This window comes from Mobula birostris, chromosome 5 (assembly GCF_030028105.1).
Source record: "Mobula birostris isolate sMobBir1 chromosome 5, sMobBir1.hap1, whole genome shotgun sequence".
Taxonomy (NCBI): domain Eukaryota; kingdom Metazoa; phylum Chordata; class Chondrichthyes; order Myliobatiformes; family Myliobatidae; genus Mobula; species Mobula birostris.
The window spans coordinates 42,761,882-42,775,354 of NC_092374.1; the positions used below are offsets into that span (position 1 = coordinate 42,761,882).

At 41.1% G+C, this 13,473-nt stretch overlaps 1 protein-coding gene across 1 annotated transcript in view; it reads left to right on the forward strand.

Annotated features, from left to right (window-relative positions):
* LOC140197674 (ephrin type-A receptor 5-like) overlaps positions 1 to 13,473 on the forward strand; it is a 319,085-nt gene that overhangs the window by 295,757 nt on the left and 9,855 nt on the right. The window contains exons 13-15 of the mRNA XM_072257973.1: positions 2,707 to 2,916; positions 7,002 to 7,151; positions 9,230 to 9,423. Of these exons, the coding sequence (XP_072114074.1) occupies positions 2,707 to 2,916; positions 7,002 to 7,151; positions 9,230 to 9,423 (554 nt within the window). The remainder of the gene's footprint in view (positions 1 to 2,706; positions 2,917 to 7,001; positions 7,152 to 9,229; positions 9,424 to 13,473) is intronic.

Below are 13,473 nucleotides of genomic sequence, written 5' to 3' on the forward strand. Positions count from 1 at the left end.
TGCGAGGCTTTACCAGGAGTTGGACAAATCGTACTCTGACTATGCAATACCTCAATTAATTCGGCTATTGAATTTAAACAAAAATCAACAGAATCACCGCTTGGAAGTCTAAGCAAAACCAATAGGCTTAATAGCAGTAAATGTAATATTTTAGGATTTGCAGGAAACATAAGGACTATGGGGTATCCACCACAAAATAATAATGACAATAATCACCATTAGTCTTGGCCCAAATTTTTAAAAAATCAACTGCACTCACCATTAATGTTTTCAGAGAAGCACAATCCATCTGTTACTGTGATTGGTGGTGAAAGAATCAATGATTTTCTGGATGTCAAGTGCCTTGGTCCTCCGGCTGTTTATGGCCAACAGAGCCAAGTTGCTGTTCCGAGCATCGCCGCTGCTATTCCTTAAATAGTTTTTGACGCGTCTGAGGCAAGAGAAACTCCGTTCGCATGAGGACCTATACTGACCTATACACGTGTTCTTATCAATAGCACACTGGGCGAGTGTCTGTTCAATGCTTTTAAGAAGCGACTCTGCGTCCAACCCTCCTGCTGGAGTGAAGTGCAAGAATTCATCAAGCACTGTTTCGTTATTCAAATACCGCACCACCACTGATATTTGCTCCTTTCTACTCAGGTCTTTACTTTCATCCACCATGATGGCAAAATGTCCAGCCTCCTTGATTTCTGCACTTATTTGATGTCTGACCATATCTGCCATAATACCCATAATTTCATTTTGGATATCGTGATGGGTGTTTTTTGCATTTCCAGGATTGTCCTCTATTTTTTTAGCTGCAGTCTTATCAAACTTCCCAATTACATTGAGCAACTCAACAAAGTTTCCCCTATTGCCAGATCCATTATTCTCCCGGTGTCCTCTCTGGGCAATGCCTTACTATGCACTATGGCGTAGAGACTCAACCACTGCTCTCATATACTCACGATTTTCTTGGACAATCTTTGCATGTCCTTTATCAAGCATATTTCCCAATCTTGAACCGTCTTGTTTTCTCAATCTGAATTCGGCCAGTGCCTCCATCGCAAACTTATGAGCTACACTTACATGGTGGGTTTTGAAAGCTGCTATAGCTTTCCCCCAGTTGCGGTAACCGGTGACAGTGAAGGTAGACTCAGAATGGAACCCATGTCCTCCACACAGGAAATGCCTACATGCGAAGCAGAATGTAGCATCTTCTGTGATTGAATATTCCAGCCAGGAGTACAGGTCAAACCAGCCATGAATAAAACTCCTTTGCTGATTGCCAAACTGTTGCGAAGGGTACTTTTTCAACGCTGGCCGATGGGGTCCTTCCTCAGGCTGCTGGCTAACATCGCTAACAGTATTCCCACTCGCACTAAGAGCAGCTTCATCCACGTTCTCTTCCAAATCCCGCTCCATTTCTTGTTCCTCTACTTCGCCCTCACACTCCTTCGATGAACTGCTGTCGTCCTCATCCCCAATTACTCCTTTCTGCATGTCACTTTCAATTAAGACATGCTCAGGCTGAGACACTACTGATTCCTCTGGATGAGGTCGTTTCCTGACTAAAAATCGATCCATTTTTCACGCCTGCCAAAATAACGCACAAGTCAGGCCCACGCTCGCTTATAAAAGCACAATATGCGCATGGGGCATCCGTTAGTCTCGCGAGACCACGGATCTGCACCTGGATGTATACCATCAATCTCTCGCGTGAGTGAGAGTGAGTGACATCACTACCCTTAAGTGATCTTAGATCAGCTTAACTGATCTGAGGACAGCAACGGCAAGACTTTGTCAACGAACGAATAAGCAGAAGTGTAGGTGGATCTGACAGCATTTATAACTTTATTGCTGCGTGGGTGCTATGGTAATTGGGTGTGCTGTTTCAGTAGATCAACTGGAGAAACAAGTTGTATTCAAAACTATACAGAGCAAGCAAAGCAGCTGCAGTTAATTACTTGGTGGTGCTATGGTGGGGCTATTGCAATTTCTGCTGGAGCTATAGCCCCAGCTAGCACCACCTTAGCGCCGCCCCTGAACCCCACTGACCATGGGGCCTTTGTATGCCAAAGAGCTATAGAACCAAATTCCAACACACAAATATTACTGTATAACATGCTAAGCATGACTGACTATTTGCAGGCCCTGGCCTTGACTGATTGAAATGCTACTATTGGACCTGGTCTCTCCCCAGTTCATCTCTTTTGGTGCCTCTCATTTCCTTAAGGGATGTCAGCCTATAAAATGTTCTTCAGTATTTCACTGGTTTTGAATTCAAGTCTGGAAATACATGCATTCCTCTTTATTTCAATGCAAAGAATTCCTTTACTTAGAAGAATGAAAAGTTTTTGATGTTTGTTTGACCATCCTGGTCAGATAAAAAAAAAGTATTGATTTGTGAGATAAAAATGAGTTATTTCACACTGTTCTTTGAAATATTACCTAGTTTTTCTTTTTGTTTTCCCATGAAGTCTGCACTGTTCCATGAGTGAAAAAATGTGAGCCAATCAGACTTTTTTTTTAGCCTGTTTAGCTCTGGTCTCAATGAATTGCATTTGCCTTCCTTACCACTAACTCAACCTACAAATTAACCTTGGTACTGTTGGTAGACGAAAGCTTAACATGATCCATTAAACAGCACATGTCTAGTTTAGAATTGGTTCATTCATTTACAAAATTACATCTTGCTTATCACAATTCTTTATCTTCCTATAGAAGAATGACGGCCAGTTTACGGTAATCCAGCTGGTGGGAATGTTGAGAGGAATTGCCTCGGGAATGAGATATCTTTCAGACATGGGTTATGTCCACCGAGATCTGGCTGCTCGAAACATCTTAGTCAACAGTAACCTGGTCAGTAAGGTTTCTGATTTTGGTCTTTCCAGAGTGCTGGAAGATGACCCAGAAGCTGCCTACACAACAAAGGTGCGTGGGTCGATTGTTGTCTTTCTTTGCATAGTATGTGGCATGACAAAAAAAAACACTAAGAGGGAATATCTTAGACTTTGTCTATAATTGATATCATCGGAGAAAATTGAAGTTATACAGCATATTTAATCTTAACTTACTCTGCTTTACTTGTCTATATGTGACTGTTGGGTGGAAGGAGAAAGATTATCAGGCAATTGTGCTTTGGTTGCTCTCATAATACTGATTAACCAGTAAAAGTCAGGTTCTATTCCTTAGTTACCTGTAATGAGAAACCGAAGGTCTAAAATGGAGTAAAGCAAAGAAAACAGGAACTTAGATTTTACAGATGGTGCACAAGCAATTTGCAAGCCAACTGAATTTAGCAAGGATCGAAGTGCTAAATTTGAAGGGATTATTTTGAAACAGCTCATATAGCAACAAGGACTTGCATTTATGTGACACACAACCAGCTGGCACCACACAGGAGAGTAGTCAAACATATGCCTTAACCAGGGAATGAAATGGACCTTATGTCCGGTGGAGCTTGGAGGGATTCTTTGATTTTGAAGCCCATGCATTCCATAGTTATTACTGTTCCTCTGCTGTCTGTGTGGCTGTGGCTCACAGGTGTTTTAGTCTAATTTGAGGAAAGCATTTAGCAGTGATGCCTGTGCACTATGCCATGCATTATGTTGCACGGGGCAAGTATTTCTGCATTCATCCATTCTATACACAGACACATAATGTTGATTAAATAGGCATTCTGCTGGCTTACATCCCAACCATCCCAATGAGTCTGAATCGCTGCCTGATGTCAGGATGGAATGCTGACAATTTAATTACTGTAGCCAACATATCTTATCACAAAGCATTACTAGTAAATATCATGATGTTTATTTTTTTTCTTTGAAAACTTGGATGGTTGTTTCATTTTAACGGTGAATGTATCTATTTAATATTGCCTAATTTTATAAGTAATTTAAATTTTAAAATAATATTTGTCAATAATAGCCTTGAGAGAAGTGTAAAACTAATTAAAATTAATTAGCACAGAAATAAAAATGATAGACATCTGGATCATTCTCTTCCATTTTGACAACAAAAGCACTGGAGAATGAAAAGCAAACATCGAATGTTCAAATATTTTAAATCTGAAATTATCATCATGCTGGACACAATCAGCAGCTCAGGCAGCATTTGTGGAGAAAGAAACAGATTAACGTTGTCTTATTACCAACATTAAATTCTTGCTGAGTATTTCCTCTATTTTCTTTTCTTATTGGAAATGGTGAGGACAGGATAAACTACATCTGCCTTTGCATTTTTCTCTTCAGTAATGGGTGTCCAGTATAACCAGGGATCTAATGTCTGTAGAAAGGGTACATAGATCAGTTAACTTGCTTCTCTCTGGACAGAAGATTAATATTGGTATTAGTGTTAGTTTATTATTGATATATATAGTAAGATATGGTGAAAATCTTGTCCTGGATACTGTTCATACCGATCAAACCATTACCCAGTGCATTGATGCAGAACAAGGTAAAACAACAACAATGCAAAATAAAGTGTAAAAGCTCCATAGAAAGTGCAGTGCTGGTAAACCATAAAGTTCAAGATCAGAACAAATAGGATTGTGAGGTCGTGTCCATCTTATCATACAAGAGGTTCATTCTGGAAACAGCGAAATAGGAGATATAGATCTGTAAGAAGTGGGTGGACAAGAACTTGTGGAACTTTACATGACTGTACAGTCACAGCGAACAGAGGAAAATCGTAAAGACTTCTTTCCCAAAGGGCAGTCTTACTGAAATTGCATATGATGCTGAAGCAATTATTTCCAACTACATGTCAGAACTTCAGAACATTTATTAATTAGAGTTCCAGAATTAGAAATGTATGTACATTTTTTTTTTTTTTACTTAGAAATGGGTTTCCCCTGCTTAATTATCAGGGAAAAGAAGTAGCTGAAATTTTCAGGTTTCCTCTTGAAAAGGATCAGGTAAAGAAAAGGAGTCTTGTTCCACCAAATTCCACTTATATTATCTTCCTCCAGAAATTCCACAATACTTCTCAAAAGCAGAATCTGTATTTCCAATTGCTGCAGACAGAGCATCTTAGTGGGAGCAAAGCAAGTCGATTTATTCCTAGCATCCCACCTCCATTTCTTACGCACATCTCCCAAGGAGACCTAAAGGGATTGGAGTCACAAGACTGCAGATGCTAGTGTTTGGTGAAACAAACAAACTCTGGAGGGACTCAGTGAGTCAGATAGCATCTCTGGGAAGAGAGGAATTGTTGACAGTTCAGATGAAATCCCTACATCAGAGCAGAGAGGGAAGAGTGTTAATGAGGACTCTTTCCCAGGAGCATTTTCAGGTCTCCAAAAAAAAAAACAAAAAAATTCTGTTTGGATAATATCTTCTGTTCCCCACAGGATCCCCAAGCTCTTCTGTAATCCATGGAATATTTTTGAAGTCTTTGCACCCTAATATTGTGGAAAACGCTCAATCGATTCCCATACATCAGTTTCCCAGTACTGTGATAATGACCAAGCAATCCGCTTTCATAATGTGAATTGAGAGAAGAATATCACTCTGGGATAACTCACCCTGCCTTCTTCAGAACCGTCTCAATCAATCTATCATATGTGACTCAAAGGGCAGAAAATTTTTGTTTTAAGATCTGAAAGATGTATCTCCACAAGTGCAGCTATTCAGCAGTAGTGTACAGGGTGGACAGCATAGATTTTTGTGCTTACATCTGGATCAGTGATAGTTCTGACATTTGCCACTCGTTGGACGTAAGCTTTGAGAAATATCTGCAAGAGGAAATTTCATTATTCATTTACTACTTCTTCTTCTTCTTAAGACCATCACCCCTACTGGGGCATAGGCCACCAAAAGCAGCTCACAGTCCTCTGTCCTGGACCAGTCTTTCAAGTTGTCTTTCCTCTCCCAGGGGCTTTGGTTGACATTTTTGTAGCTCTAGGTTTTTAAAAAGTTGGGTTTGCCAGTCCATGTCCAACCTTCCTCCTTTTTCAGCCGGGCTAGGGACTGTCCATTGAGGAGTTTGAATATACTTTTGCAGAACAATAATGTACCACCAAAAGGCTCGACTACAAACGCTTTTGTGTGTTGCTGATTAAAGTTAGCAGCTGATCTCATATCATCTGTATTGATGCTTGGGTGCAAAGAAAACTGCATGCAGACTTCAGATGTGACATTAATCCAAGTCTCTGACTGCCTTGTCAGTTGGTCAGTTCCACAGCACATCTTGCTGATCAGAGAGTCTAGACAGGCCATCCAATTTGACATCTGCTTGCTCTGTACAGCAGAGGCAGTTCTATTAGTTTATGTTAAAGAACTAGATTTACAATTTCCTTCAATCTGAAGTACACATAGATATGATAAGACAATAAACGTAAATTATTTTCCTCCCTATCTCATGAAAGTAAGCACAAGATGCAATTTGTCAGGATCAGAGTATTTTTCAGACAATGTTATTTTTAGATGCTTTTAGAAATGCTGCACAAATATTGGACTTATCAGCAGAACACAGACAGTGAATTAGTTTTGTTTGTTTACTATCTATGGAGTGATAGAAGTGCTTTTTTCCAATTTCTTGTCAGTATCAGTTCATCAGGAAACAGGAGCAGCTGCAAAACTCTGTACTTGCCCCAGGACTCAAGTGCATTGGTGTTATAGTTGCTGCCTATCTATACTAATCCCATTTGCCCGCATTAGGACCATTTCCCTCTATGCCTTGCTATTGTTGTAGCCCCTTGCGTAACATTGTGGACATGGCTTTCGAATGAGAGAAGTTTATTTCTGTGCAGCTTAAGCTCCTCCTGTGTCTTGCTGCAGACTGTTCTTCAGCCAGCTTAATCAATGAGTCAGGTCTCTCAGGTTGGGGATATCTGCACAGAATCAGACACCCAATTAGAAGGCAGTCAGCCATTGCATGTGGGCTTTGCTCTGAAGAGTTCAGCTGCCTTCTGTCAGTTCCACTTAGCTGCAGCTCTTACATCTTATTTCTATGCCTCTTATGAAAAGAAAGATATACTTAGACACTGAAGATAATTTCTTCCATTTTCTGGATAGGGAGGGAAGATCCCAATCAGGTGGACAGCTCCTGAGGCGATTGCTTACCGCAAGTTCACCTCAGCCAGTGATGTCTGGAGTTACGGAATTGTCATGTGGGAGGTGATGTCGTATGGAGAGAGACCTTACTGGGAAATGACTAATCAAGATGTAAGTACTCCTGAGCATCAGAATGTCTGGGCTGTCACGGCAGAAAACGCTTGGCCTGGAAATCACTGAATGCTAATTTAAATACCTTCTTCCATCATTATCCCTGGCATCTCATGTTATTTTTAAATGTCTCAATCAAATTAGCCATGAGGCATTCAAAGTCACTTCAAGTTGAGTTCATTGTCACATGGACAAGTACAGTGAGGTACAGATTCAATGAAAAACTGGCTTACAACAGCATCACTTGCACATAGGTACAAACAACACATACTGTAGAATGTAAATTATACACTAAAGTATATTATGAAATGGAACACAGGTTGCAAAAGCAAGATGCAGGTTTGCAGTAGTGCAAGAAGTAGCCTGTAGTGCTGAGCTCGGGTTAGAATTGTGCAGGTCAGTTCAAGAACTTGTTGCTTTAGCTGTTCCTGAAACTGGTGGTGTGGGATTTCAGGCTTCTGAACCTCCTGTCCAATGGTAGTAGTGACAAGGAGGCATAACTCAGATGGAGGAGATCCTTGCTGATAGATGCTGCTTCCTCCTGTGGATGCTGTCAAAGGAGAGTAAAGCTGTGTCTGTGATGGACCATGCTGTGTCCATTAATCTCTGCAACCACTTGCATTCCTGTGCACTGGAAGCTCCGTAGCAGGTTATGATATAACCAGTCAGGATGTTTTCAACAGTCCATCTGCAGAAGTGTGTTACACTGTTTGGAGATATGCTGAGCATTCTGACAGGCTGCTTCACTGTTTTGTATGGAGGGGCTACTGCACAGGACCAAAAGAAGCTGTAAAAGGTTGTAAAACTAGTCAGCTCCATCTTGGGTACTAGCCTACAAAGTACCCAGGACATCTTTAGGGAGAGGTGTCTGAAAAAGGCAGCGTCTATTATTAAGGACCTTCAGCATCCAGGGCATGCCCTTTTCTCACTGTTACCATCAGGTAGGAAGTACAGAAGCCTGAAGGCACACACTCGGTGATTCAGGAACAGTTTTTTCCCCTCTGCCCTCCGATTCCTAAATGGAATTGGAGCTTTGGACACAACCTCATTTTCTTTAATATACAGTATTACTATTTTTGCACATTCTTTTAAATCTATTCAATATACATAATTGATTTATTTGTTTATTATTATGTTTTATTTTATTAATTATTATTATTTTTCTCTCTGCTAGATTATGTATTGTATTGAACTGCTGCTGCTAAGTTAACAAATTTCACGTCACATGCTGGTGAAAATAAACCTGATTCCGATTCTGATTCTGATAGAAACTTAGAAAACCTACAGCACAATACAGGCCCTTCGGCCCTCAAAATTGTGCTGAACATGTCCCTACCTTAGAAATTACTAGGCTTACCCTTAGCCCTCTATTTTTTCTAAGTTTCCTGTAATATCCAGAAGTCTCTTAAAAGACCATATTGTATCCGCCTTCACCACCGTTGCCGGCAGCCCATTCCACACATCCACCACTTTGAGTAAAAAACTTACCCCTGACATCTCCTCTGTACCTGCTCCCCAGCACCTTAAACCTGTGTCCTCCTGTGGCAACCATTTCAGCCCTGGGAAAAAGCCTCTGACTATCCACACAATCAATGCTTCTCATCATCTTATACACCTCTATCAGGTCACCCCTCATCTTCCATCACTCCAAGGAGAAAAAGCCGAGTTCACTCAACCTGTTTTCATAAGGTATGCTCCCCAATCCAGGCAACATCCTTGTAAGTCTCCTCTGCACCCTTTCTATGGCTTCCACATCCTTCCTGTAGTGAGGCGACCAGAACTGAGCACAGTACTCCAAGTGGGGTCTGAACAGGGTCCTAAACAGCTGCAACATTACCCCTGGGCTCCCAAATTCAATTCCACGATTGATGAAGGCCAATACACCGTACGCCGCCTTAACCACAGAGTCAACCTACACAGCTGATTAAGCTTCCCTTCTCTGCTGATCTTCTTAAGCTTCTGTGAAAGTAATCCTCCCATTAACAGCCTTCATCATGATTGCATTAAAAGAATGAGAGGAAAATTGTGATATGGAGTTCATGTCATCATTCGATAAATGCCATTTTTTTTTGGGACAGGTGATAAAGGCTGTGGAAGAGGGCTACCGTTTGCCTACTCCCATGGACTGCCCTGCCACTCTTTACCAGCTGATGCTTGACTGTTGGCAGAAGGATCGCAACAGCCGGCCCAAGTTTGAAGAAATAGTCAGCATCTTAGATAAAATGATTCGTAATCCGTGCAGCTTGAAGATGCTGGTTAATGCCTCCACAAGGTACGTTGATTACCATTCACTTCCAGTTGTTTTGGATGTGACTGGCAAAAGTGGGCTGGATGAGGGGTTGCCGTTCTCTGGTCTGCACTATGTGGAAGATTTGATGAAGTAGATTCATTTTAACTTTCCAAGAAGTGTTGGCTTGATACTTGTAAACTAATACAAATTTACAAAGAAAAGATAGGAGAGAGAACTATATCCTTTCAGCAACTGTTTCAGAAACTGTCAATTTGACTGTCCCCCTTTGGACACTATTATCTGATGATTTGAGTTTTCTTTTGAAAATAGCCAACTATTGTTGTTACAAGTGGTAATATTTTTCACTTGAGTTATTGATAATCTGTTTGATTCTGAGCAGCACAACTTCCAGTTACGTAACATCATTATTATATAAAATCTTACACACGTCAGAGAAGTCCATCTCACCTTTCCTGAGAAAGTAGATGGCTGACAGAATATTACGCCATTGCAACCCATCACTTGTCTAAGGGCCAGTAAGTCCACCTTAAATCCCATGCCTGTGACAGCTGCACCGTCACTAACTTTTCTGGAGGTGAGTTGCAGTGGCTGATGCATTGTGGACCGGGTGCTTGCAGCCTCTTGATCCTCACAGCTAATGAGTGCGGATGCCAACCTGCTCTTTGCACTTGTAAAATTGATCCAAGCACAGGCCAGAGCCTATGCTTTGCTCTGATGATAGGCACTACAATTCCATCACCATCAGGACTACACATCCTCTCTGAAAATTCATTCCTGTAGCTATTCAGCTTCCCAACAAAACTCACTCAGGTATAATACCCTTACTGTCCCTGCACAACATCCGTTAAATGGTTGTTTCTGCTCTCCTTGTTTTGTTGATAATTACTGAATCTGTTCATATGTTCACATTTATTGAAATTTGATTATTGACATTCTGCTAATTGTTAATTGCTCATGGCTGTTTGCACTATTGTCTTACAAACTACTGGTTGCTATAGTGTTGTCTGTTATGGTATTGTCTGGTTTTTATGTTTGGCACCAAACCACCATCAATTCTGGTACGTTTCAAATCCTGGCAATAAAGTGATTCTGATTCAGTTGTTTCATGCTTCGGATATTAGTTGCTACTGTAAGAGGCAGCAAGATATTCAGAGCACTGAAAAGAACACTGACTTTCCCTCTCTGCTCAGACAAAATAATTGTGGATGCAAAACAATATGTCAGATGCAAAGTGAGGAACAATGCCACATTGAGGTCTTTGCAGCAGTAAATAAAAATAATCCCCTCCTGTTAGAATTCCCACATTTGTGGTTTCCTAGCAACACACACAAAATGCTGGAGGAACTCTGCAGTCCAGGCAGCATCTATGGAAAAGTGCACAGTCGACGTTTCGGACCAAGACCCTATGGCAGTACCTGCCTGGCCCGTTGAGTTCCTCAAGCATTTTGTGTGTGTTGCTTGAATTTCCAGCATCTGCAGATTTTCTCTTATCTGTGGTTTCCTTTTGTTTTTGCATTGCCCAAGTGTAACTTGGGTTCTTGAAGCCTCATGGGAACAATGCGCAATGCATTTTGAAAGCAAATGTGGCGATGATGGAGCTGAAAACAAATAAATAAAACTAAAGCATAGTTCTGAATATTCATGAGGCATCTCAAGGAAGTACAACAGATTGTCAGTCTCAGTCAGGATACTTTTATCAGTTTGTTAGATTTTTTGGTGATGTGCCAAACCCTCTTAGGTATACGTACCGACATCATCATATTTGGGTGTGAAATTCAACGGGTTTTTTTACCATCATTTTCAGTTTAAGCAGAGTAGATGTGGGAAAAGTGAGTGTGTCTGCATGGGGCATTTCCTCAGTTCACCAAAACTATCATAGATTTGGAAAAGAGTCATTTGGCCTTTATTCTTCAGAATTTGCCCATCTGCAATATGGAAAGACAGAGCTTCGATTACCAGTGCCGCTCAATATTAATTAGCTTTGTTTGTCAAATGTACATTGAATCATACAGTAAAATGCATCATCTGTATCAATCAAATCAGCAAGGAATGTGCTGGGCAGCCAGAGAGTGCCGTCATTCTTCTGGCACCAACATGCCCACAACTCACCAGACCCAACAGTTCGTCTTTTGGAACATGGGAGGAAACTAAAGCACCCAGAGGAAATCCGCATGGTCGTGGGGAGAACATGCAAACTTACAGACAGCATGGGAATTGAGCCCCAATCTTCGTACTGGGATTGTAAAGTGTTGGCATGAATTGCTACATTACCAGTTGATTTATCCAGTTGTCCTTTTTTTAATCTGAAGCTTCAAATCAACATCAAAATTCATACCACTCCAAATTGCTCAGGATCCACTTGGCCTTTGGGATTATCCTGTAAACTCCATGGATATTAAGCCACCATGGTATGGTTCATCCCAAGCAATTTACTGGGGCTAGCTGTGAACTCAACTGGAAGATTAAAGGAGGACAGCTGGCATGTTCATGAATACTAAGAGTGGTGAGTAGGTTTGAAGATGAAGCTGACAGGAGGCAAGGCAGAAGGACATCGGAAAGGAATTCAACAACTCTGGAATCTGATGGTGGTGAGCTCTGTCTGTGATTAGCACAAGAATGTGGGAATGGAATGAATAGTTACATGTTCAGAGGTTAGGTTTGAGATAAAGTGCTGAAGAAGGAAACACAGCTCATGGAGGTGTCCTTTTGCAAAATGTTGAAAATGCAGACAAAGATTTTGAAGTTAATGTGATAGAGGCAGTCAGAAGAAGCAATGACTCGTCCACTAACAAGTCTTCAGACTGAAGTGACGAAAGGGCGAGAGAGGTGTCCATCTTCGCTTCCTCTTGACATTCCCATCATCAGAAGAGTCAGTCTGCACAATTCCATGGAACATGGAACGTCACACAGTTCAGCACAGGACAAGGCTCTTTGGCACACCGTATCTGTGCTGATAATGATGTGAAATTAAACTAAATCTCTTCAGCCGGCACATGACCCATAACCCTTATTGTCTACATATTCATGTGACTTGTAAAGGCTAATGTCCTATCTGCTTCTACCACACCCTGGTAGTGCATTCCACCTTGCACATCTCCTTTAAGTTTTCCCTCTCTCACACTACATCCAAGTCAATTCCTCAAAGATTTTTGACATTTCTATCCTGGGAAAATGGCTCCAATTGTTTACCCTAACCATAATTTAACAAAACTATTCTGTCATTCCTGCTGCTTGATATTCTATCAACAAATGGATGAGATTACTGGATGCAGCAAAGGCCATGGGATCAGACAACATCTCAGCTGTAGTACTGAGGACATGTGCTCAGAGCTTTTCACACATCTAGGCAAACTGTTATAGTGCAGTTACATCCATATGACAATGTGGACAATATCCTGGTTATATCCTATACACAGTTAGCAGGACAAATCCAATCCAGCCAATTACCACTCCATTGGTCAGCTGTCAATCAGCAATCTGATGACATATATCAATGGCAGTGCTTTGTTCATCAAAATGTGCACAGGCATGTGAGAAAGAGTTAACGTATGAGGACCATTTGATCGCTCTAGGCCTGTACTTGCTGGGGTTTAGAAGATTGTGGGGGTGGGGGTGGGTGGGGGGATCTTTTTGAAAGTACCAAATACTGAAAAGCTGACTGAGATAGAGAGAGTGTGGAGAGAATGTTTCCAGTAGTGGGAGAGACAACATCAATATTTTTGACATTTCTATCCTGGGAAACTGTTCCCAATAGTCAAAGATAGTAGTGGAGTAAAGTCCAATAGTAATAGAGTCTAGGACCAGAGGGCATAACCTCAGAATAGAATCAAGATGAAAAGGAATTTCTTTAGCCAGAGGGTGATGAATCTGTGGAATTCGTTGCCACGGCTGGCTGTCAAAGCCAGCTCATTAAGTATATTTAAAGTAGAGGTTGTTGGTCTGCAGAAGAATTGGATTAAAAGGAACAATAAATCAGCCATGATCAAATGGTGAAATAGACTCAATGGGCTAATTAGCCTTATTCTGCTCCTATGTCTTATGGTCTTATAGTCTGCAGGTTATTCTGTAAGT